Raw genomic sequence first — 27,322 nt, forward strand, 5'->3', positions numbered from 1 at the left:
AGTCAAATGTTTTAATTCAAAAATCAGTCAATTTGTTATGCTGTCTACGCTACTACATTATAGTACCTACGTTTAATTATAGGATGACAAATTAAGATACGTTGGTATTTGCCTGGTTTTGCATTGTTACCTTGTTCATTTTTAATTTAAAAATAGATGCAGTTTTGGTTAAATAACTTAAAATCGGCTTTTCCAAAATTGTTCAACTTTGGCATATGTATTCAATATAAAAAAGCAGTCCTTTAAAAAACCTATTTACAAATTCGCTGTAAAATTAACAGGGGAGCCAATATCTGGACAGTTCAAAATTTGCATGCAATTTCCTGTTTCCAACGACGATGCGCCACCCAGTATAATGGTGGGTTCAGGCAGCCAAATAAAATAGAATTAGAAATATATATCGTGTGATCGAAAAAAAAACGGCGTCAGCGATAGCTATGAAATGAAGAACGCTGTCATTTTATTGCAAATTTATATGGGAAATGTCATCGATAAACATTTCTCAACCAACTGGACGCCGTTTTTTCTATCATACGGTATTTGCTGGTGCGCTGTACGATGAAGCTGGATAAAAGTTGAGTATATTGATTGTTTATTGTAATTTTACTATCTATAGTATGCTGATTTTATTTGATGCATAATATATTATAAATTTATGCCAAAGTTTATACTATAAAAATGTTTAAAATAAAATAAAAATGAAAATATTTGCATGTTATAATTAAAAAACAGTGAAGCATGCGCCAAAGCCTTTTTCACATAAAATAAAATAAAAAGTTAAAAGATAACCAACTGTTATTTTATTTGTTATTTTATTTTGATTGTACGAAGGCATCTACAATGTTCCATACATCTAACTTTCTTAAGTTAGTTTATCTTATTTTATTTCGTTGTATGAACCCACCATAAAAATGGGTAATTTTCTATAAAATTCTAGAAAACGTTTAAAGTAATTAATTAATTTGTTTATAAATAAATTCAAATACTGAAAGACTTACTTTGAGATACTCCACAATATGATGACTTTTCTAAAGCATAGGCAGTGAATACTTTAACATGTACATAGTATGATTAGTTATAAAAGTATGATGAAAATTATAACCTAGTTTGTATTACAGTTAACTCCTAAATACATTATATTTCTTGATCTTTCTTTATATATATTCGAGATAGAACAACGTATTATAGTAATTTTAAAAATTATTTTTAAAAACGTATATAATTATTTATTTTAATATTTGCCACAACACTTTTTTCTCATATCAAAAATACACAGTACGTCACATTATACATTAATATAATCGTTTCAAAATAGGCAAATTTGGCACATGTACCTTGTTCCCTTTACAAGTAAAAAGTGTATAAATAAAATAATTTTTTTAAATAAAGTTATTTCAAATTTAATGTTTTTGTCAAATAAAAAATGGAAAAATATCACAGTGTCGGGTAAGATAAAAATATACCTGGGACACATTAAAAATACATGTCAATATTACACAAAAGTATGTCGATTATATACAGGGTTTTTGGTAAAAAAATATTACAAATATCTTATAAATTTTGATAGATAAAATATAGGACGATAAACACCCTAGACTATTACAACAAACAAAAAAAATATTTGAAAGAATGACTTAATTTAAATAAAGATTTCTGTATTAACCCCAAAAACCCTATATAATTATTTTACATGAAGTTGTAACGCACAAAAATATTTTATTATATTCTGTGTTCAGTATATAAAGGTATGTAATTGCACAAAAGTAAAATCTTAAAATCTGAGTAAAGCTTATACAGAGTGTTCCAAAAAGTTCGCAATAAATAAAAAATTCTAAAAATAAGTTAATGCAGAATTTCCTAATCATACCCAATAGCAAATAACAATATTTTGACCATAGATAACGAATATATATATTGAAAATTTTGACATACGCCATTCGACAACCGATGTGTGGGCAAAGGACTAAAATTGTCTCAATATGAAATAAGTGGGGTTAGGTGAGAAAATATCGATATAAAATAAAAATATCGTAGCAACAATGTTTGGAAGTCCCTGTATAATTACAAAGATAGATACATAGTCATAAATCAAAATCTGAATAACTTTTCTCTTTGACTTTTTTCGATATTTTGTCTTTAAATTCTACTTTGTCGTAGGGAGGATTTTTGGAATTTAACATCTCACAGTTGCCTCTGACATAAGTCAGATTTTTTTTTGTTATTGGACATGTTGAAAAAATTTCGTACAAACTTTTTTCAATAACTTTTCAATAAAGCTTGATTTTCATGCATCCGTTGTCCGACGATAGGATGATACGATATTAATTTTATTGGTTGAATTTAAAGACTTTGATTGGTTAAAGACTTTGATTGGCTTTAAATTCAACCAATAAAATTAATATCGTATCATCGTATCGTCGGATAACGGATGCATGAAAATCAAGCTTAATTGTGAAGTTTTTGGTACACCCAGTAGACAAGAAAAAATAGTTAAAAAGAATATTGTACTTTTAATTATTACTTTTTAATCAATGATACAATCTATAAACCGCTTAAGAATCAGCGATATTTTATAAAATGTTATATGTACACTTAAAACTTATCTAATAATTCAGGAAAACTCACACGCTTTAAAATACATATTAAAATCTTAACTCTATGAATGCTAAAATTTCATATACCTCTGAATAGTTTCTATTAATATTAAGATAAAATGAGCACATAACAATACTTCCCAAATCTTTTCCAGAAAAGAGCCAGGTATTTCAACACTGAAACAGAAATCTAAGAAATAAGTTATTTTTTGTAAAATGCCACTGCGTTACAGTGCTTTCAGATGGAGCGGAGCGTCCGCGACTTCCAGCAAGTACTATGAATTTATATGAACAATTTCACATGGTTCGCGTATGCTCCGTCCGGATGAGTTCGGCAATGGCTATCTTGAAAAAACATCCGCGCGGACGGTCCGCTCCATCTAAAAGCGCTGTTGGGATCGTTTGTTAGTTTTCAAGTTCTGAATACATAAATACATTTTTAATACACGTATCTATGCTAAAAAAACTGACGTGTTCTTTTTGACGTTTAAGTAATTACATTTAGATATTTTTAATAGTTTTTATCTTTTTTGTTTTCTGCTTCCGATTGGTAAACTTGTTAACGAGTCGCTGACAAGCTGGCACATTTGGAATCTAACGCAGTGGCATATTCCAAAAAAAAATCATAGTTCTGTTTCACCCAGGCTTTTTCAAGAATTGAACACGCTACAAAGGTATTATTTTAATGGTTTTCCATGTCTTATATTGTAGCTAAGTATAAAATTTTATGTTCTAAAGGAACCACAAACTACCAAAAGTTAATCAGATATAAATAAGGTTGAAATTTCGAACTGTGGTTGCAATATAATATTTCTAGCATACTATAGTTTAATTAATTCTTCTTAAATCAATTCTTTAATTTTAATCTTTTGCTGATAATGCTAATATGGATAGCGCAACATGTACTCAATGTAACCATAGAGTGTTTAGTGCAATACATAATTTTCTTTTGTAAAACGAAAGGTTCCAACCTAAAGTACTTTTTTTATTTTGAATATTGCGACGTTTAATACATCTGACAAGCCTGTGCTTCTTCTAATAAACTATTAAGGTCCAATTAAATACATATTTTTATAATCAATATCTAAGAATTATGATTTAACAAATGATATGATAGGAAATCACTGAAAGTCTCTACAGCTGACTGTTAAAATATTATTCTCCTTTGTTTGTATAACCGCCCCGCATACCAATCATTAAGTTAAAATTAGAGAATGTTGTCATATGGATCATTTTAACAGTTATCTAACTTTATTTTCACAGATTGCAATATATTTTGAGATGCTTACTCCCGTGTAAGCACTTTTGGCCCTTAAGAATGATAAGACATTATAAAATCGAATAAATTTTCTTGAGCATGAACATAGACGGCTATAAGTTTATGAAAACCGAATTCACGTAAAAAAATGAGAATGGCAAACTCACAAACTGACGAATTACTAATTTTCACTCATCTACGTCTGATTTATCACTCTTGACGAGATCCCTCGAACCAAATGGGGAAGACATTTTCTGATAGTGCGGTTTTATGGTGTTCACAGGCCTTGTATAGTCCAAATGATCATATTCCAATTCTATAACAATCAAAACAGTATTATCTATACCTATTGTATAATATTATTTTTATATTAGATAGCCTAGGTTCTATAGTTTTTTTTTCTACTTTGCTTAACTCTATCACAAAACTAATTCAATATTACCAACATACAGGGTAGTCGGAATTGTATTCAGGAAACTTCTACAGCATATATAGCAGATAAATATAAGTAAAAAAGTTCGAATAAATGTATGTCTTAAAATGCATCGTTTTGGAGATACAGGGTGCAGAAGTTTCATTTTTATTTCAATTTTTCAAAATAATTTTTGAAATCATTGATTTCAATGTCAATGACTTGAACTTGCAAGGAGCGCCACCTACATATTTTTGAACTGGTTTGAAGAGTAATTTTTCTTCCACACCTGTATAAAAGTACTGAGAGAATAAATGTACATTTCTTAAGTTCTCAAGATATTTGGATTGTAAATTATCAATACATGTCATATTAATTATTAATAAAAAATAAACATGTTGACTAGTTGACTGAAATTATAAATTTGGAAATCTTTTTTTTTTAAATTATATACATATATCATAATTTTTTCTAGAAGAAATTATGATAAAACAATTTCTGTTGAACCTTTGGCACAAAAACATTTCAAATTTATGATTTCAATCTAATTAATAACTTAATCTAATATCTTAACAACATGTTCAATTTTTGCCAATGATGACATGTATCGATTATTTCAATTCCAAATATCTCGAGAACCATTACTCATAGCCTATAATTCGCTCAACAATTTTATACAGGCACGGATGAAAAGTTATTAACTTTCAAACCAGTTAAAGATATGTAGGTAGCGCCCCCAACAAGTAGTAGTCATATTGATATCGAAATCAAATTTCCCATGTCAAAAAACTTCCAGACGCCAAGTTTTCTTCGAATATACACATAGCAAGAGCAACTATATACAGAGAAGACCAGGCTACTAGTAACAGTTCGTATTCGAGATTCACTGCCGGCTAGTCAGGCAGTACGAAGTTGCAGTTGTGATTGGACGGGTCGGTCGTGACAGACTAGGAATACGACGCGAGGAGTGCCGAGTATTTATTATTTTCATTTTAAGTGTTTACCTTCACTTAAGGTAACATTTAAAATAAAAATACTTAAATCTTTATTATTTGAGTGTGTTTACAAGCCAAAACTAAAAATAAATAAATTCTCTGAACCCAAAAAAAACTAAAATATTACTCTAAATAAAAAAAAGTTATAACAAGTGTTGAAAAAGACCACCTTCTTGTGCTAGACAGAAGCCTAGGCGGTCGTAAAATCCCCGTCTGACATTGGCTAACATATTAGGGCTAATAGTTTGGAAAGCCTCTCGTATTTTTACTTGAAGCTCATCCAGATTATTAGCCCTATTATGACCATACACTTTGGGTTTTACATAACCCCACAAAAAGAAATCATTGGGAGAAAGATCTGGTCATCTAGCGGATCACAAAATAGTTCCATGTTCACTAATTAAACGGTTAAACACTTGCTTTAACTCCTGTTCTCTCATTAATCAACACATCAACATTGTGTTTTTGTGGGGATACGCACCCATGTGTTTCAAAATTATTAATAACTCTTGATATAGTAGGTAAAGATAGAATTGGCCTGTTTACAAAAGTTTGTGGAAAAATTGTTTGTATATCCCGATAAGACCTATTTTGGAAATACCATTTTACAATTTGAATTTTCTCACGAACTTCGTAAACATCCATTATTTTACTTAAAAAATAAATTTTACACGAGAACTGTCGCGAGAATCTATGTATTCGTTTTGGCTATTAAAACACGAATAAATACAAATTATGAAACATTCTTATCACATATCTACCTATTTTTATTTTATGGCATTTTTTCGCCTGCTTATTATCCTGCGGACGGGTATACGCTACTTCGTCCGGTTCTGCCTATGTTACTACTACGGTGGTCCGGTCTGTATATAGCAAGAGCAACACAAAATAGAAAATTACAATTTTTTCTTAAATTTTCCTAGCGATGTTAGGATGGAAATATAAACGCTGTTTTTTTTAACCCATTAGGCACTTTTTTGTTCAAGACCATTTTCGTATATTTTCGAAAATAAAGTGGTGTGGAATGTTAAATATTTTTATATTCAAATGTTTTGTTTTGGATAAAACGATTTTAATCAACTTGGTATCGAAAAATAGAGATTTTTTTGCTCTACTCATGAAGCGATAAATGGTATTGTAATAAGTTTGTTAGTAGATGGCATTATTTCAAAATTTTCCAATTTCCATTTTCAGAACGGTAGTATTTTAAAATCATTAGGGACATGAAATAAAGAGTAGATGAAATAACCGACTGAGATCACCAGAACACCTTATCACTGAGTGCCCCGTGACGACGACCATTCGTGCCATGAATTTTGGTAATGGCTGTCGAGGTTGTCGAGGATGTCGAGGATGGAGAGTTGGCTTCTGTGGAGCCGTCTCAGATACTGGCTTTAGTTAAAGCCCTAAGACTTATGATAAGTTATAACTCGTTATAACTCAAGAAAGGGGAACACAATAGATCTGTAAGGTCGCGGTGATTAACTCCCCTCCTAAACATTCTACATTCTACAACCGACTGAGATTTTCATACAACATAAAAATATTAATGGTTAATCAATTTAAGTTAGTTGTTTGGTTAATGATGAAACAAAAAAACGCCATTAAGAAATTACAATAATAACACGAAATTAACAGTATGGGATATAGCGTACTAACAATATATTAATATTTTAATTAGTCAAAACAGGAAATTTCTTGATTTTTTCCAGTATTTATTCTTCTGTTGTATTTTTAAAATTCAACTCACTAACAACTAACTTTATGTAACATGTTTCTATTTTTTGTTATTTAAGATTTGTTTTTAAACACTGGTGGGTAAGATACAATGCATTTATTATAGATTTTGCTTTAGCCATTAGTTTCGTAAAAAATGATTTAAAGAAAAGCATTTCTTTTATAATATTACCTAAAGCTGATTTATATACGATACAATCGCAAAAATGTTGTTAAAGTTGACTTGGAAACGACGATTGTTGTCATTTTATATGATGAATATCATCGACCGCCATTTCCAAGCCAACTTGGCGCTCTTTAATTTGGGATCATACAGTACATGCATGTGGTATTCATTACATTTATGTATAGAAGTTACCATCACGCATATTTATTAGAAAAAATACTATTGAATGAAACTTACAGATTTATAAGAGTTATTATATCTAAAAATTTGAAGTTTATTTTAATTAAATTAAAATATTTTTAAAGCAATAACTATTTACATTAAAACAACAGTAAACAAAATAAGCGCATTAAAAAGTCGAAATAAGAAGAGCAGAATATTTAAGTGCATGCAAGATTGAAGAAAAACAAACAGGTGTAAAACAATCATTATACAGAATGTGCGCTTAAAATGCCACAAACGACTTACTTGGATTATTTCCATTTGATAATTCCTACATAGAAAACGCATATTAAATATTGTTCTTCATGCTTTCCTAAAGTTTCTAATTACAAACAAATCAGAAATATTTTCTTACCTATATCTTTTTGCTGAATTTCATCGTAAACGTGATCCAGTTGTTTGTCGATACTGTGATAAATATTTGGATTAGTAGCATCAGCGTCTTTGTTTTTCAATCTGTTAAACTCTTCAAAAGTATATCCATCTATAAATAACAAAATTCTCAAAACTTAGTATATAAAATAATTATAATTGAGTCAATATTAACATCACAAAATTAAATAAAATATAAAGTAAATCTTCGCGACGGTCGAAATAGACATGGGAGTCGACATTTTGACCTTTACTTACTTTTTATTGGGTATTCTTCATCGTCTGTCGAACAACAAGCTATTCCCAGCCTGGCCCTGTCCGCATTAGAAGACTTCAAATTATTTACTATTCTATTAGAGTTGTTGAGCAACGTTTCATTGTCGCGTTTCAAAATTGTAGGATATGTATAAGAAGGATTGTCGAAATGGTTCCGATCTGAAATAAAAAGAATAACTTTAATAACATTATAATTTAAATAACATTACATATGTTATTAGTAATTTTTGTTAGTTAGGTGATCTTGGGTTTAGATTTTTAATATTCTTCTGAGTACAAAACACTGAGTATATCCACACCATTAATCAGAATATAAATACAATATTTTATTTTAAAAGTTTAGTCTTCAACCAGTATAACTAATAACTTTTGTCGATTTTTAATTTCTCATTCGTTCCTTCGAATTTGTGTAACACGGAATGTCAAAATGTTGCTCCAATAATAAATTCCGAGATAAACATATTGTTACTGGGGGTAGAATAACTGTCTACGATATCTCTCAGCAAGAAACCGATACACGCAGTGAAAGCGTGTCGAGCACCATCTCTTAGCGTCTAGGCGGAAACCACCAAAAAAAGGCGGCATTTCTTGGATAAGTTAGGTGGAACTGAATATATCTAATAGAAATTGCTAGAATGGAAATGTACAGAAGGAAACGTATCTTCTAAGACAAGCTAGAAGTGACGCGTGTGGGTATACAAGAAGCTTTCAAGGCAGAACATTCGGTTTCTGAATAAATAGTGAAATCGCAAGAAATCAGTCGGAAATGATTGGAAATTAATAGTTAGTCGTTATTGTGATTTTTTTGTGGTGTTATTAAGTAGTGTATTGTAGATTTTAGCTGTATACTAAATTAGTTAAGTGTGTTGATGTCAATGGCGGCACGGGTATACGTCAGTGTGCACAAACTTAGAATAAAAAAATTAACTACGGAACCACGGAGTCCGTAACAATATTGTGTACATAAACAGTGCAAGTTCGAAGGAAACAACTCCAAAGGTAACTAAAGGAGAGGCAACTGGCACTTGCACATAAGCTACTGGTCCTCACAATAGGAACTGCCTCAAATCCAAGGTAGCAATAGAGAAAGACAGGCAATAGAAACAGAGATTATCCTCTAGATTCGGGAGAACATCGGTATCAGTCTAAGGAGAGACCAAGATAAAGAGATCGAGAAAATAGAGACAGATCCTCCAGCCTCCACCTCACGGGTACCTCAGCTGGAGACAAGTTCCTCGAATATGAAGGACATGGAAGGCCAAATCCCACAGTCCTCTGTCTCTTCTAAAACAGGAATAACCCCATGTATTATGGGTTATAGACTGTATATGAGTTATAACTTAAGAAAGAGGGACACTATAGATCTTTAAAGTCGCGGTGATTAATCCCCACCACTTCCACTCACTCTACACAATAGAATGTATTGTGTACACAATGAATAATAGCTAGAGACAAATAATGCATTGTTCTGTAATCCCTATTTTTACTTACCAGGCGGAAATCCGCTTGGATCTGCAATATATTGCACGTGAGCAATTTCCGTTTTGAGATTGGAAACTCTTCGTTTGTAGTAAAAGATAAGTAGCACCACTACCGCTCCGAAAATAATGAACACCATAACGACCCCGAGAACGACTCCATAACTGGAATTCGCGTCGTCGGGATTCTGTAATCGCTGCAAAATGTTCGATTCGTCGCACTTGTCGCCAGTAAAGCCGTGCTTACAAATGCACCCTTCGGCGGCATGGCACAAGAAATTGTCGTTCAAACACTCGCAGGGTTGCATGCAGTGGTCTCCGTAATATCCTTCAGGGCAAACTGAAAACGAAAAATGCAAATCACAAAAAAGAATCAATACAAGTAATTGATATAATGAAATAACATCACATATAACAATAAATTTTCATTTTATTTTTTAGTAGTTTGGCGCTCGAAAACTATGACAAGGGGTGTTACTAAAGAATAATATTCTAGCGCATCTAATTCTGCGTTGCCGTAATTTTGATTTGTAGTTGTGTTGCAAATCCACACAATGATATTTTTTACTTTCTTTTTTAAATCTGTTAAAATATTAGAGTTTAATTCTACATTAAGTTATTACTTCCACATTAACTCTATTTTATTATTTTTTATTATTAAAAATACAAATTTAAATCATAGTATTGTAAACAAGTAGCTTCAAAAGATATTACTTTAAATTAAAAATGTTAAATTTTGATCGTTTTTTTTTGGCGCCCTACGTTGGGCGCCAAATGTACAGTGGGTATGTAACGAAATTTCCGTTACAAGACTTATTAAAACAATAAGATTAAAGAGTAACTTACTTTCTGTACATTGTGTTCCTGTCCATCCAGGTTTGCATCTACAAACGCCATCGTTTCTGCGACATTCTCCATCGTTTAGACACTTACAGTGTTGACTACAATTCATTCCAAAACTGCCTGCTGGGCAAGGAGTTGTACAGTTTCGGCCTATCCAACCTGGCAAGCATTGACATTCCCCTGAAAAATGATATTAAAATATAATCAATATGTCGTTTTATTTAACAATAATTCGCACCTGTTACATGATGGCAATCGGCTCCGTTTTTACAAGAACATTTTTGTTCACAGTTTTTACCATAGGTTCCAATAGAACAGGGATGGTTACAAGTTAAGCCTAAGTAGCCAGGTGGACAAATGTACTCTCCGGTTATATGATCGCAAGTTCTGTTTCCTGAAAAGATCAATAAAAAGTAAAGTACTGAAAAGAATTAAAAACCATTTAAAAAATTCATATTATCCTTTCTAATCTGTATGAAAAGATTTTGCTAATTTTGGCCACTATAATAAGATATTAACAGACATATAATTTAGTACATTTTGAAAAAGATATGAAGAAACTGCACTAAACAATAAATAAATATTGGAAATAAACTGTTAAGTTGCCAAAATAAATAAAAGAGAAAATTTAGTGGTACCTGAAGAGACATCTGGACATTTCTGCCTGCATCCAATACCATACCAGCCATTTTCACATGGAATAGAACAATCGTCTCCTTGCCAGCCTCTGGAACAATAACAAGATCCTGTTTCTGGATCGCACGAGCTGTTATTCTTGCAGTTACAATCCTGATCGCAACTGGCGCCGTACTTGCCTTCAGGGCATTGGGTTTCGCAAATTATACCTATAAAAATAACATAAATACATAATAATCTAGCAGAAGCCTACAAAGCTGCGTCGCCATCATTACTGTCAATTTTATATTGATGTAAGGGATAAGCAGATATCTTCAAAGAAAGTTTTCGTACCTTATACTGTATGGTAACATAGATAAATGAGTCATTAAGGTGACATGAAATTGAAATTTTATTCAAAATCTCCGTTTTTCATTAATTCAGTAGCCTTTTACAGGAAATAAGAATTTTTAATTTACTATTTCAGTTGTAATGCTGTAATTCGTCACTGCCTTTTCCTATAATTATCATATAGACAAATGTGTGTGGCAATACTACTAATAAAGGCTTTTTCAAGCATCAATAACGTAAAAACAACTTTGTTTGGAAATATCTATAGATTAAAGAAGACTTTTATTGAGTTAATAAGGCATTATAGTAAAATCAAAATCATCAATTTTAAAAGTAGTTCAAATGAAACAACACTATTAAAAAGCTATTTAACACTACAAAATATGTGGAGTAAGTATTCCTACCTTTCCATTCTGATTTACAGATACATTTTCCAGTGACAGAGTCACATCCGATGTTGTTGCCCTCTTGACACTGACAAACCTGTTCGCAGTTAACTCCAAAATAACCTTGCTCGCAACGGTTTTCGCAAAACTCTCCTGTATAGCCCGCGCCACAAGTACATGTTCCTGCACACACACAACAAAAACATGCAAAATAAAACAAAAAAAAACATTTATGTAAAGCATGCAAAAAACTAGTTAATTCTAATATTAAAAAAATCACACACTATCTAGTTTTAAACTACTTCTATTTTTTTTGAATCGGATGTAACAATCGTTGAAATAATTTATGTAGAACGTCTTTTATTGAACATCAAAATTTTATAAATGTGTAAGTTTTTATACCAATTTATAATAAATGACATATAGAGGCTGGACCGACAGAAAATTGAATCGATTGTTAGTTAAAAGGTATCGAGTGTAATGAACCATCTGATCAAAGAAAACGATGTCAGAATAGAAAGTTATTAGAGTTGATTTAAAATTCTTTGAAACGTTAATCATCTATAATACAAAAAATTGTTTTCTAAAATACTTGTTTTATATTTGAAATCTATATAATTTTAAATTTTAGTTTTAACACTTTACAACGAACTCTACACATATTTGCTGTCCTCCATTCGCGAACCTCGAGTTCCGGGCTTTACGCCCTTGGGCTACTCAATTGGGATTTGCAAATTAATGATTTCGTCATATAAACCTAAGGCTGTGCAGAGAGAAGGGACGACTTCGACGTATGGTAACAAAAAAAGGGAGAAAATATCTAACTCTGAATTAAAATAACAGACAATAATCCCTATCGTACATCATACCTTCTTTCGTTGCACAAAACTTTAATTATTACTACATAAATGCATGCTTAATTTAGATTAATAAAAATAATACGTTAGTAATGCTAACCGTTAATGGGATTACAGGAAGCTCCATTCTTACAAACGCATTTTTGATTGCATAATATACCGAATGAGTTACTACTGCACGGCCTATCACATTGTTGGCCCTCCCATCCGGCAGGGCATTGACACTGGCCGGTTTCCGAAGAACATTCTGCACCATTTTTACCTGTAAAAATTATATTTTTTTTTAAATATACCGAAAGAAACATCCATCTGACAATCTCTCCAACACTTAAATATTTTATATATATATTGAGTCAATAAATATAAATAATAACGTATAAAAGAAACAAAGAGACTATGAGCTAACCACATACACTGATTTGTTTTGGCCCAATATAATATATAACTAAAATGTAAACGAACCATTTATGTACAGTAACTTTTTAAAATCTGTCGTCAATTTTTTTGGCAGTAAACGGCCAAAATTCAGATTCATTATAACTAGTCTTTAGTCTAGGAACGGTCGTACACAGCACAAGTAACAATTTTTGTTACTAGAAACTAAGTGTAACCAAGTTTATTTTTACATAAAATCAGTTATAACAAAATTGTGTGTGCACTATGTGCGCATATTTGAAGTGAAACTTCTTACTAACAGCTATTAAATTGAAGGATTTGAAGGACATGTTTGAAAAAGTATAGTTGGAAATATTGAAAAAGTAATAAATCAAAAATTAATAAGTGATTTGATCCACTTTCACAAAATTTCTATTAAAATGACTGTCTGTCCGTCTGTGCACTCCATTCGGGCACCTCTATCTACGTGCCGAATTTGGTTGAGCTCCAATTGATCCATAATTAAGAAAAACCCTGATGATTTCGTCGATTTAGAAACATCGGTTCGAAAAGTCGAGAGGGTCATCCTGTAGCCCCTCCCCAATTATGCCGAAATCGACACACATTTTTCCTCAATATCAAATACTTAGTCCCACCCTGATGAAGATGTAAACGAAACGTCCGTCGTATCCAACTTTGTAGGGTGAAACCTTGTACACCGTCGCTCACATAGCCTACCCACCAAATTTGGTCGCGATCGGACGACATCAAATTTTGACGTTTCTTACGTCAAAACTAACTGTCACAGTGACCCGTGTCGTACACGGGCAAGTAGGCCTTGATCCAATCTATCAACACACCAAATTTCATTTAAATCGGGCGATTTTTCTAAGCCGTAGGCTGTCCTTATCTCTTTTCCTCTCGCTTGTAACTCCCAGCGCGCGTAAAGAAGTTTCACTTCAATAAACAATAAATAATATAAAACAAACAATAGAAAAACGAATCAATTCAAATGTATCAAGAAAGGTTAAACAAAATTAACAAAAAAATGGTTACAAAAACGTAGCTTCCATATTTAAAGAATGAATATAAAAATATTATTTAGTATATGACTCCTTACTTAATCTCTTCATTTAATATATTTGGCGCCAACTTTTTTGAGCTCCTAATGTATAGTTTCTTAGAGGGTTGTATTAAAAAAATAATTATTACAGAAACTAAGATACTTACAGTCGCATTTCTGAGCGCAGTCCTCTCCAAAGCTGCCCTCTGGACAGTGCAATTCGCACTCGTCTCCGGTGAATCCCGGCGGACAGATACATGTTCCGTTCAAGGGTGAACATTGGGCGTTGTTTTTACATTTACAAAGACCGTAACAGCCTTTGCCATAGGTGAGAATAGGACAGGGTCGGGAACAGTCTTTGCTGTTCCATCCGGGTTTGCAATCGCAATCGCCGGTCCAAGGATGGCACCTTAAGAAACAAAATAAGTAGGTACAGGTTCAATTCATAGAGGACGTCGACTGTAACTTAGAACCTATTAATGATAAAGGTTAAGGAAAATAGTATATTGTTTTATTAGAAGTAAATTATTACAGGCGAGGCACAAAAAGTCATTTTCACTCCGAACAGAAGATGCTATTTTTTTTCAAACGCTATTTTCTTTTATAAAGATGTCTACAAATAATTTTTTAAACAATTTTAAATGTTCCAAATCATAGATAAAAGAAACAAGTTTAGATTGGAATGCTCGGCTTTCCGCCAAAACTTATAATTGTTTTGGGGTGCATACGTTGTACGGGATCTCGCGCTGCTATAGCGGTTGCTAAGAACAACCATAAACAAGAACAGAAATAATTTTCTCTTCTAAAAGTCAGAATCATAGGTCAGAATCTTTAAAAATTATAAAATCTTTCAAAATTTATACTGCACTCATTGAAAAAAATACCGAAAAGTGTTTAAAGCGTCCATTTTCAAAGTAATTATTGCTATCTTAATTAGTAAGTTAGTAAATTAGTAAGTTTAATTTAAATTTTACTGACTCAAACCCGTGATAATTGTGAAAAAGTGGCACTAAAAACTTAAAAAGCTGTGTGAACTGTGAACTGCAAAACCATCGTGGATCGTGGTATAACGTCGTTATAAATGTCCTTATATAAAATAAAGATTCTTATATATGTAATACACTGTATTTAATTTAAAAAAAATAAAAGAAAGTAATAAATTTGAATAAGCAATATTTGGCGACATAATTCCGGAAAAAAGCCGAACCGCTCCGAAATTATCAAAAGCTTTGGGTCGCGACCGTTGCAAGAATAGCGCCAAATAGTATTTACATTATCCTTACGGGCACTTTCCAATCTAAACTTGTTTCCTTCTAAGCTTCCCTTGCTTCCAATCTAAACTTCCCTTAAATGTTTCTAACTGAGGTGTTTTAAAATTATTAGCTTTGAATTCTTCAAACTATTACGAGATTTACTGTTTTAGACCATTTTCTAGTTAGACCAATTTAGTCTATTTTCAAAACTAATGTGGTAGGAGAAGGCCAAACATTTTTACTTTTAAATGTTGATATATCTGTTTAGTATGAACGGATTTTAATCAACTTAGCATAAAAAAAGCTATTTTCCTCTACTCGTGGAGTTATAAACTGTACCCTAATGACTCAGTTAGGAGTTACAAGATAACGTTGTTTTGATAATTTCTAAATAGTAATGCTAATTTTCTCCAAAAAAAATCAAACAGTATACTATTACTTTTATTATGTAATTCAATTTGTATTTATAAAGGTCACTGAATAGTAAAAAAACTGGAAAATTAACTTTGTCGTTTTGTAGACAAGAAAAATGACAATGGTAAAATGGAAAGTATATTAATTTTTCATTTCAATTAACTATAGAAATTTAGGAAATCCAAAAAACTGGAAAATAACGTTTTTAGGTTAGAATAGGCATCAAACTTACATTTCTGTATTGGTGGGACGACATTCGCAAGTATTTTCGCATTTGTGGCCCCAGAACCCATCGGGACAAGCTCTTTTTTCGCAATACTTTCCAGTCCAGCCCTTGGTGCACGTACATGAACCATCTTTATTGGAGCACTGAGCGTTATTTTGACATGAGCAATTTTCTTTACAATTCAGACCCCATTTACCGTCTGGGCAGGTATCCAAACACTAGAAAAAAATCACAAAATATTGATGAGGTCATACAAAAATGATAATTCTGTGGTAATATAACATTATTCCCCTTATTCTATTTGTTTATGTTCTGAAAATATTTAAAATTTACTTCCGGTACTATCTTGGCATCTAGTTCCAAACAGGAACTATATAGAAGCCAAGATAGTATATATATACTAGTCTGGCCATCAAAACTGCGTGGTCTGGATTTTAACGTGTAAGACAGTGATGTAGACCGCGTAAATGAAAAATCAAATGTATTAAAAAGAGATAAAAGTTAGGTTGATGCATTTCTTCTATGCGGTATTGCCTACAAAAATTGCATCAAAATTTCAAACCGCACATCTAGGGTTTGAACTGATTGATTTTATTTCTTGTACGAACCGGCAACACTGTATGGCGCTTTTTATTTTATCTCTTTGTCTGTCAACTGGTCGTATGCATTAAAGTACAGACCACGGAAATAAAGTGACCAGGGCTAGTATAAGATAATAAAAATTGGCGCCGGGAGGCACGTATAGCCGCCCATACTAAAATATGTTAATAAAAAGTTGGTAGGCAGTTCTTTTAGTTTCAAAGTAAAGGAATTTTTCCATTTTTTTTTATCTCAAAAACTGCGACTGACTGATTTTGATGTTATTACAAATTTTATTGCAAATCTTATTCCTAATCTTAAATTGAAAACCGCGTTTCGCTAGCTACTGTAATTTTGGAATTTTCAATTTTTTTAAATTTTTAACCCCCTCCCATACCCCCACCCCCACCAAAAACTAATAGCCAGATTCTCGCGTGCCACAGTATTTTTGTGCCACATTTGGTTAAAAGCGGTTTAGCGGTTTTTGAGTTAGCATGTTACAGACAGACAGACAGACACCATGAAAATATTTTGTATTTAGGTCATTTATGACCCAAATAACTCATTTTGAGTGAAATTAAAAAAAAATTGCCGATCTTAATAGCCTACCATACCTATTGCATGGTCAGCTAAAACATATTAAAAATAATGTTCATATAATTTAAACGTTAAAAACTAAATATATTTTATGTGCAGTGGCAGATACTTGCGAAGGAGATTTCACGAGTAAGGGTACGGACACAACGGGGACCAATGACCCTCGACCATAGCATAGTACCCTTGCGCTAAGCCTCGCTCCGACCCACGCACACATATGGTCAAATCGAGGCCCGCAACAACGTACTTTTGCACCAGTTAAGCAAGAACAGTTGTCCCAAAATCATGGATATTTCGTAATTCGACATTTTCTTCTTCGGGTGAAGATGATATTATTCTGAATTCAAGTGCTAAAATGTGGTTCCTAGAAAAAAAAGTGTCAAAGTAATAAGTGTTAAAATAATACATCGCACTCCTTTGCAACTTCCTTCCACAATTTATTCAAAATAATACAGTTGTGATGATTTTTGTCTCTTTTATTCCAATAGGTTCGCGAACAAACACTTGCCCGAGTAATTTTTCTTTATCCATAACGGCGATTCAATGAAATGTACACTGGTCGAAGGTAAAAAAATACTAAGCTCAGTTTCTACCCAGGCACCACCTACCAGACCTTAGCATCAAACTATGTGCGGAGCGATGATCGGCGCTTTGATGTGACCGCACAGATCTAATTATGTGTGCTAATTTTTTTGAGTTAGCGGAGCTATGGGGCGATACTATGGTCAGAGCGATGATTGGCGCTCCGTTGTGTCCGTACACTAAGAGTGGATTTAGACACTCGCTAAGTCGGTGGGCCATTATACGGCTGAGAACCGCGGTTCGGACTCCACGTAAAGTAGGCCATATCTAGACTTTACCAACTTTTTTATTTTATTATTTTAAATAAGGCGATAAATATACAACAGTATGCTCATAACAATGTAATAAAAAATCAAATACAAATTTTTATTTTACTAAACAAATTAAAAACATATATATTTATCAGTCAATAACATTCCATTAAAATATTCATAAACTTTTCCTAAATACATTTTTTTTTTTGAAATAATGATTTGTAGAAAAATTGACAATACAAATTAACCAAAATAAAAATTAATTATTAAAAAAATCTGTATATTTGTGTGTTTATTTAAAAGCATATACTAAATGCAAATTTATTCACAAAATAAATGGTAGTAATAAGCATAACTAAAAAAATTTAACAAAATGTCTAAATTTTACATACAATTATTATAAAAAAAACAATTCTTAATGTTGAATTCTTAAAGACTGTTTCATTCACACATCGTTCATCGTTACGACATCATTATTTGTCAAATATGAGTTTTAGGGTGTATCTGAGATCAGTTCATATTGTTTAGAAAATGTTAAGTACGTTCCTATCTTAGACAAGGAAAGAGAAAGGACAAATAACACGTCTTTCTGCTAATGGCATGCGCTTGTGATCGAAATTCGAGTGGACGCCATTTTAAGGTGGCAAACATTTGTGGTGGCATTAGAGTTTTTTTATGGCTTTGTGCTTTAATTTTGACTGATAGACTAGAATATTTTTAGTGTTTCACGATGGTTAATTGTTGTGCTTATGGTTGTCAATCTCGGAATACGAAAAAAGAACCGGGAATTACGTTTCATAGGTACGAATTAAACAGTTGTATTTGTAAGCGACTAATATTTTTTAAATTTTCTATGCTAATAGTATATTTTGAAAGTAAACATTTACACGCTATAATATTTATCTCTAAAAGAAGCTACTCAGCCAATTTTAATACCGTTCATTATTGTTTTCATTCATGTTATCTTCATAAGGAAAAAAATTATGCTAGTCTAAGCAAGGTTTTCCAGTGGCGTGGGTAACTTCTAACCTCATTAAATAGAATACGTGCTAAATGTATACTTCTGACAAAGAGTAGAGAACTTTGCTTCTTGATATGTAAGCATAGCACTCTCTATTATTCTATACTTACATTTAGGTTCTAATAATACCTTTTTTTAGATTTCCCAAGGATGTAAAAAGACGTGCTGTTTGTATTAAAAACATGTATTTTGCCAGATTGGGCCCACTAAACATGATAAAATTTGCTCAAAGCATTTTAAAGAATGTTTGTTCTATCATATTGGGGATAGGACTCGTCTATTGGATGAAGTAATCCCTACCATATTTGAGGCTTTACCAAAATATTTGCAGAAAAAACCTCAAATAAAAAGGGTAAGACCAACTATGTTTCAGTAACGCTGCATTATTGTTATTTATATTTTTTTACAATGATTCTTCTATAAATCCGTCTTAACTGAACATCAAGCACTTATATAATCTGATTATTCTAGGCAACAAAACGTCCTCGAGAAGAAATTGGTGAACCGTCAACCAGTATGAGAACCGAAGGGAGTGACATCGACCCAGATTTAGAGGATACTCCAAGGAAGAAAAAACTGAGAAGACAATTGTTTAAACAACAGAACAAAAGGAAAAGACAAACAAATAGGGTGAGAGTGTTAGGACAAAAAGCGAAACGCAACAGGAATAAAGTGATATCGTTAAAAGAAGGTATCAAAAAATCAACAGACAATAATCTTTTATCTTTAGAACAATCTAATGTTATTGCTAATTTACCAGGTTAAATTTTACTGATGTTTGTAAGTTTAATTTAAACATAATAATAGATTTAGTATCATTAGTGTTGTTTTATTGTTATTATTATTGTTGTTGTTGTCACTAGCTATATATCATTAGCATATTAGCACACTACTAAATAAGTAAGTTTTATTTTCTAACAGAATTGGTTGTTTCAAAATATGTACTTCAACAAAATCTATGTTTTCGTAACGAAGATGAGCGAGGCCTGAAATAACATACTCAGCTATATCCTGTTCAAAACCCTCTAACGAAATCTATTTTTTTATCTGTAAGGAACAGCTAATTTTAATTTTTAAGTTTATTAGAAAATAACTTTATTATTTGTTGTAAACATTTGAATATATTTTTAAACTATATCTCATTGTTTTCTTTGAGAAGCTTATAAAAAGGTTAAAATGTACAGGAAGTCTAAAAAATCGAAGTTAAAATAAATAAAACCATTAGTTTTTGCATTTTTTTTTCAATAACTATATAATTATTAATTATAAAATTAAAATGCCATACTCTCCAATATATCGATAAAATGATATTTTAAAATCTTTTGTGTCATTATATTGTTAAAGTATACTGCAAATGTTATTATTATTAATAATATTATAATCAATCTTTAAAATTATTAATAAAAATTGAAATAAAACTGTTTTGTTGGCACATCTTCAATAACGTATTATACCCTTAGGATACGGCTATGCGTCAAGTTGCGTGGTGGCAAACTGTCACAAAATTTCGTTTGTGTTACTCGTCCTTTCTCTTTCCTTGTCTAAGGTTCCTATATTATTGATTGAACGAGTTCCGTTTTTTCGCCATTTGTCCATTTTTTCTTGAACGAGTTACGATCCCTTTAATTCCAGGCCTTTGAACTATTGAAATTCCTATTTCTAAAGCATCAGCAACCCGCTGTATTATTTAAATTTAAAACGCTATCAATTTGTATTTTACATAGGATCATCATATTATAAAGCGTCCACGGCAAGAGTGTCCTACCAGCGTCTCTTTCTCGAGAAAAATAATTTATAAGCTTAGCAATAAACGCTTGTTCGTTTTATTTAAATATTTGGCATTTATGCAATAATAAAATTTGAATTCTAATTCTGACATTGATCGATGATCGATGTCTGTCAATAAAATTATAACCCCAAATCAAATGACAATGAGGATGCATCCACATCATCCGAGCACTGTTCGGTTTTTATATGATTCAAAATAAAAAATATATAAATTGTAAAATTAGTAATTTTTTAATGGCCATAATGCGTTCTTTCAAAATCATCGAGCAACTAAATCATTTCCATAGATCCAGTGGCGTACCGTGACTTTGAATTTTGAGACCAAAAACTGAAACAATAATTTGTCAAAAAAATCATATTACAGCTGTATGTTTTATTTAGCATAAAAATATTAACTAATAAGTTAGAATAATTATAATTCTTCCCTAACTAAGTGGTTTTATCGCTAAATTTAACTAAAGCTAAGTACAACACAAATCTAAAATACGTGGACTATTATAACAACAAATACATCGTAAAAGACTATTTTGGTAGCATTCTGAACTAGAATTCAAGTTAAACATTTTAGAAAACAATTTAAAGGAAAAATGTTAATTCAGTTAATATTAATTTTTGTATACTGCTCAGATTTATCTGGTCTTCTATCATATATTTTGGAAATTAGAGAATTACCTGAAGATTTTCATCTAAAAATTGGCATTGATAGTGGTGGTGGATCACTTAAAGTTTGTCTGAATGTGCTCCTTGAAAATGATCCCGAATATTTCAAGAAATATAAAAGTGCTGGAATTAATAAACTATTCATAATTGGCTTAGGACCAAAGTTGTCTGAATCTTATGCTAACATTAAAATCCTCTTTGAGACGTTAGATCTGCAGTCCATATGTGGAATTTGTTCCTATACTTTTGCCGCTGACTTTAAGCTTATTATGATTCTCCTTGGTCTTCAGTCAAATTCATCCACTCACACTTGCCCATGGTGTGATGTAAATGTATAAAGGAAATGGAAATTAAAGGATCATTCAGAAATATAAAAAGTATTACAGAAAATACAAATTTATGGCAACAATCTGGAGGAAATATAACAAAAGCCAAAGATTTTAGTAAGCGTTTTTGTTTGAAATATTTTTTTTGTATTTTTTAAACTGTTGTACAATGAACCATATAAAAAAGGGCAATTATTTTTTAGAAAACTGTATAAACATACCTTTAATCATTGGCGACGAAGAAACACCTGTCTTAAAGTATATTCCCCCTCCTGAGCTTCACATTTTGTTAGGTGTGGTTCAAAAACTATTTGATTGTCTTGAATTGGAGAATACCAATGTTGCAACAGATTGGATAAAAAAAGCAGGATTGAATCTAGATCATTATGGAAAATGTAACGGAAATAACGCCAGACAACTTTTAAAGAAAGTGGATATTTTGAAGACGATATCGCCCGGTAAAGAATCCTATTCAAAGTTTTTAGAAGCAAAAACCTAAACATCTTTTTTTTAGGAATAAATATATTGCAGTGTTTTCTGCATTCAATCAAGTAGTTTCGAGTTGTATGGTCAAGCACTAAACAAACATTTTGAACATGACATCGAACAATTTAGATTGGAAATACTCAACTTAGGTATTAAGATAACTCCAAAGATTCATGCAATTCTGCATCATGTGCCAGAGTTTATAAAAGCAAATCATAGAGCTCTAGGATTTACTCGGAACAAGCATCTGCGAGCAGGTTCATTTTTCCTTTAAATTATTTTCTAAAAAGTTTAACTTGAATCCTCGTTCAGAATGCTACAAAAATAGTATTTTACGATGTATTTGTTGTTATAATAGTCCACGTATATAAGATTTGTGTTGTACTTAGCTTTAGATAAATTTAGCGATAAAACCACTTAGTTAGGGAAAAAATATAATTATTCTAACTTATTAGTTAACATTTTTATGCAAAATAAAACATATAGCTGTAATATGATTTTTTTGACAAATTATTTGTCAGTTTATGGTCTCAAAATTCAAAGTCACGGTACGTCACTGGATCTATGGAAATGATTTAGTTGTTCGATGATTTTGAAAGAACGCATTATGGCCATTAAAAAATTACTAATTTTACAATTTATATATTTTTTATTTTGAATCATATAAAAACCGAACAGTGCGAGAAAAAGCGGAACGGCGTGGTGGGTCGGCGTAACGACCTTGAATAGATTTGCAATAATTCTATTGGCTAAAATTTTTGACAGATGAATTTTCGAAAAATTTCAGCCAAGCCAGCTGGAGATCTAGTCAAGGTCGTTACGCGGATACGCCGTTCCGCTTTTTCTAGGATGGTATGGGTTCTCAGGGTGCATCCACATTACCCTAGAAAGAGCGGAACGGCGTATCGACGTAACGACCTTGAATCGATTTCCAGCAATTCTATTGGCTGAAAAATTCATCTGTCAGAAATTTTATCTGTCAAAAATTTCAGCCAATAGAATTACTGGAAATCTATTCAAGGTCGTTACGCCGCGCCGCCGCCGATACGCCGTTCCGCTTTTTCTAGGGTAGTGTGGATGCACCCGGAGAATTACTAAAAGTATATGCAGTAATTTCCGTCACCAATCTCTATCATCTGGTTGCCAAGTGATTGAGAAAGTTCGACAATATATGACGTGACATTGAAGGATGGCTGAACATTCTATATTTTTATCATTATTTTAATGCACATCTTAATAATCTTAATAATTGCTATAAAATGAACACCATTGTGAATCCTTTTCTAGAAGACGTAAACATGAATTTGTAAAAAACGCATTTAAACTATTGAAATATAATTTTTATGACAAAAATTAAAAATATTTCAGAAATGGTTCAATTTAGGCATACCTAGATATGTTTAGATTTTTATATAGAATCATAAAAAGCATAAAAAAGAAGTGTTAGGTTAAAAAAGGTCTAAAGGGCGCTTATGATTAAACCATAAATAACAATAAGTGAAAAAACTTTAAAAGGAGGTACACCTCAAGAAATCCTCAACCCAAAATGTTAAATTTAATACTCGTTATACAAGTCTATTGAAATTAATTTCTAAAAATGTTACACAAGGTAAGATTTAAAAAATAATTTCAATAGACTGATCGTGTCATAAAATCGGTAAAATCGGTAATTTTCTTACCCTATCTCCTTTAAAGCCAGGCTGGCACTCACAAGTACCATTGATGTGATGGCAAGAGGCTCCATTGTAGCAGTCACAAGGCTGCGAGCAATTGCTCCCCCAGAACCCGAAAGAGCACCTGTTAGCACACACTTGTCCCGTCCATCCTGCTTTACAGAAACAGTTTCCTGTAATCGAGTCACACGTGCCGCCGTTTTGACAAGGACATTTCGATTTGCAGTAGTCGCCATGGGTTCCAATGGGACAGTTATCTTCACATCTATTAAAAAAAAATTATTTTTACCAAATTACCATTTTATTTAGTAATATAATTTTAGTAAACATCATAATATGACAATCCAGTAATCATATGATATACACTATGTAGCAAAATAAAACACTAATTCACCACAATACACCAAAACACTTTACTTTTGCAGTGGACATGCCTTTCGCTAACCATGTTAGAATCATCAACAGAAGATTAAAACTAAAACATGGTTAGCGAAACGCACATCCAGTAAAGTGTTTTGTGTATTGTAGTGAATTAGTGTTTTATTTTACTATTATAACACCAAAGGTTCCAACCCCCAACTGTAATAGGTATACAATATGTAACTTTTCCATTTAAAAAACTTGAATTCTCTGTATATTACCAAGAATATTTTTTAATGCTATTGCTCTCATATTTTAAAAAAATAATGTTAAAATTTCAAACTCAACCTAAAATTTGCCCGAGACAAAAATGTTTTTTACTAAAACATTTTTGCTCTGTCTGTGTGCGTTCAGTTTAGTTAGCTCTACCACAGATTAGGTATCCTATAAGTATACAGATAAAAATATTGTCCCTAATTCGTGGTACGAAAATTGTTTTTTATGACGATGTACAAACTAGTCAAATTTCCTGTGCGCAAAAATAAACTCGCGTAAAATAACAATAAACAGCGTAATAGAGAGATATCGCTAAACCGAATAGCGTGCATGAACTTTAATAAGGCCAGGTGTTATTTCCTTTACGTGAGGTGGTATTAACTCTCTTCATTTATAGTTATCGGATCGGAAAGAATTCTGATCGCGTCGCGTCCGCTATTTAAACTTAACCTAACGTTGAATTTAAAACTTTGAAATTGTTTTGTACTAGGTATTTTAAAACTAAAGGGCTAAAGTGCTTATTTCCAGTGCTTTATTGTTCAACGCCTACCAATGGGTTTAGGACAACAAGCAACAAATTCTCTTAGAAGGGCTAAGTCGTCATCTGCTGTAAACCTAAGACTCTTTATAGGTTCTTTAGTATTGGAAGAGGTGGAATCCATATTTAGAGCAATATTTATTTAATTAAAACTAATCCCAGCTACTTAAATATCAAATTACCTAATAAAACTAAAGCAATAATTCAAAACAATTCAAACATAACCTAAAATAAAAGATCTCGCCGGCCGGCTCCAGTTGTCAAATACCCGCACATGCCCATTTCATTTAAGCAATTTTTAAACGTTATCAGAGGTTATTTAGAAAGAGCGCTTGATGTAATTGATCCGCAAATTACGTCAGGCGGTAACGTTAATAGCGGGTGTTGCGTTGACTCGCGCATATCGTAACCATGATAAGGTACGCGTAAATACTGGATGACGCTATTCGGTTTTCCGATATCTCTCTAATAACTGTGCCGGTCAGGCGCTGTGCACAATTTTAGAGGCCATAAGTGGGCGTGCTATGTGCGCAAACTAGTCACCTAACTAGTGCCCGATTCCGAAAATTGGAACCACGAAAAACAATAAAGAAAAAACAAAGATTATAATCTGTATAATATGTGGCTCTACTTCGCAATAATATACAATATCCCTAAGTGCAGACTTAGTCATAATCAATGAAAGCGAAAACAAAATAATCAGTCTGCGATCTAATTTTAAAATAGAATTATCTTCTATAAATATTTATCACTCAATCAAAATTATATTGAACAACAAGTATTTCACTTGACATAAACAAACAAATTTATACGGTACTTACAGTGGCCCAGTAAATCCTGGATGACACTTGCACTTTCCAGATATATGATCACAATCCCCGTTTTCACAGCGGCATGTTTCCAAGCAATCCTGTCCATAAGTACCCTCAGGGCATTTTTTCTGGCAGTATTCTCCAATCCAGCCTCTTGTGCAGTGGCAGTGTCCATTGAAGGGGTCACAGGTCGAGTTATTTTCGCATTTGCATTTCTTCTGACAGTCTCTACCCCACAAACCGATTGGACACGCTGTAACAAATATTGTTTTTTAATATCATAAATTGTTTGCTGCTAAGAACGAAATAAAAGTAAATATGAGTATTTAGTACCGTATGATCGAAAAAAACGACGTCCAGTTTGCCTGAAAATTATGAATTGATGGCATTTACGATATAATTTTACATATAAAATGATAGCGAATTTTAAAACAACAGACGCTTTTTTCAACAACGCAACGTTTTTTTCATATTGTATCAAGTCAATATTTGTCTTTGGGTACAATAAGTGCTTTTACTTTAGACATTTTTAAACCAAATAATGAATAATTTATAGGCACACTTTGGGTAAACTCTGGGATAATATTGATAAAAAAATCTATTGTTATGAGAACCAGGTATAATATACAGAGTGATTCGTTAGTTAGTTTTCAAACTAGCCAGCTATTTTGCAAAAAGCGCTGTTATTTTGTTGGTTAGGTGTTAGTTTGTGGTGGTGGTTGTGCTGTTTGTTTGCAAAATAGCTGGCTAGTTTGAAAACTAGCCAAGTATTCATTTTAGCCGTAACATCTATATGTGTAACCTGTACCATGTAAGTGAACCATGGTTGTTTTCTTTTATGTATGAAATAAACATATTTTTTCTTAAATATATTTTGTTTATATTTAATCTCAAAACGTACATTTTATACACTCAAACTTAACGTGATTCAATCATCTTACTAATCCATTAATCTTTAATTTAATTATCGACTAAACACAATTATTTTTTTTCTTAAAAGTCACACCTATCTTCTATTGGATGATTAATTCAACAAACTTATTCAGCGAACTATATAAATTAAATGAATCTGTTGAATGACTAAAACAAATGTTTAGCTACAGATAATAATGTAAATATTTTATTTCTCGTTTAGGGGTTATCGGTTATTACTTTATAATTTTTGCATTGTCAAAATCCACTTTATGGCCAATCTCCCATGAATGTTGGCAAATCTGAACTGGATAGTATACAAACCAACCAATAGTAATAGCGTTGACTGAAGAAATAAGAAGATGCACAATCTTATGGGCAATTTCGTTGCACAAAATATGTCCGAAACGTCCCATTAGTAATGGGCCATTACCATCAGCATGTCCGAGATTTAGTTTAGCTCTGCGCCGCTGCGCGCTGAATCGTTTAGAGCGCAGCGGATAAAGAATAATGTACCATAGTTCTGTTTTCAGTTGACAGAGTGAGTGATTGCCGGAGACAGTGA

The 27,322-nt window shown here is 32.1% G+C and overlaps 1 protein-coding gene and 1 long non-coding RNA gene across 4 annotated transcripts in view; one reads left to right on the forward strand and one right to left on the reverse strand.

The window, feature by feature from the left end:
* Positions 1 to 726: 726 nt before the first annotated feature.
* Positions 727 to 27,322, reverse strand: part of LOC115881329 (protein draper) — a 121,437-nt gene continuing 94,841 nt past the window's right edge. For 2 of the 3 annotated variants that reach the window (XM_030898766.1, XM_030898767.1), the window contains exons 4-16: positions 25,855 to 26,098; positions 23,866 to 24,124; positions 15,900 to 16,111; positions 14,168 to 14,409; positions 12,663 to 12,824; positions 11,724 to 11,888; positions 10,992 to 11,198; positions 10,592 to 10,747; positions 10,357 to 10,533; positions 9,524 to 9,850; positions 8,015 to 8,191; positions 7,740 to 7,868; positions 727 to 4,168 (exon numbers count right to left, since the gene is read on the reverse strand). In XM_030898766.1, coding sequence (XP_030754626.1) covers positions 4,041 to 4,168; positions 7,740 to 7,868; positions 8,015 to 8,191; positions 9,524 to 9,850; positions 10,357 to 10,533; positions 10,592 to 10,747; positions 10,992 to 11,198; positions 11,724 to 11,888; positions 12,663 to 12,824; positions 14,168 to 14,409; positions 15,900 to 16,111; positions 23,866 to 24,124; positions 25,855 to 26,098 — 2,585 coding nt within the window. In that variant the 3' untranslated portion in view covers positions 727 to 4,040. Of the gene's footprint in view, positions 4,169 to 7,630; positions 7,656 to 7,739; positions 7,869 to 8,014; positions 8,192 to 9,523; positions 9,851 to 10,356; positions 10,534 to 10,591; positions 10,748 to 10,991; positions 11,199 to 11,723; positions 11,889 to 12,662; positions 12,825 to 14,167; positions 14,410 to 15,899; positions 16,112 to 23,865; positions 24,125 to 25,854; positions 26,099 to 27,322 lie in introns of all 3 variants that reach the window. The other variant, XM_030898768.1, reaches the window with a different exon arrangement.
* Positions 18,362 to 19,985, forward strand: LOC115881332. Its single transcript, XR_004050027.1, has 3 exons — positions 18,362 to 18,706; positions 19,066 to 19,278; positions 19,398 to 19,985. It is a non-coding gene; the product is annotated as an uncharacterized LOC115881332 (long non-coding RNA).

This window comes from Sitophilus oryzae, unplaced genomic scaffold, assembly GCF_002938485.1.
Source record: "Sitophilus oryzae breed Bouriz unplaced genomic scaffold, Soryzae_2.0 scaffold_1716_pilon_pilon, whole genome shotgun sequence".
NCBI classification, from domain to species: domain Eukaryota; kingdom Metazoa; phylum Arthropoda; class Insecta; order Coleoptera; family Curculionidae; genus Sitophilus; species Sitophilus oryzae.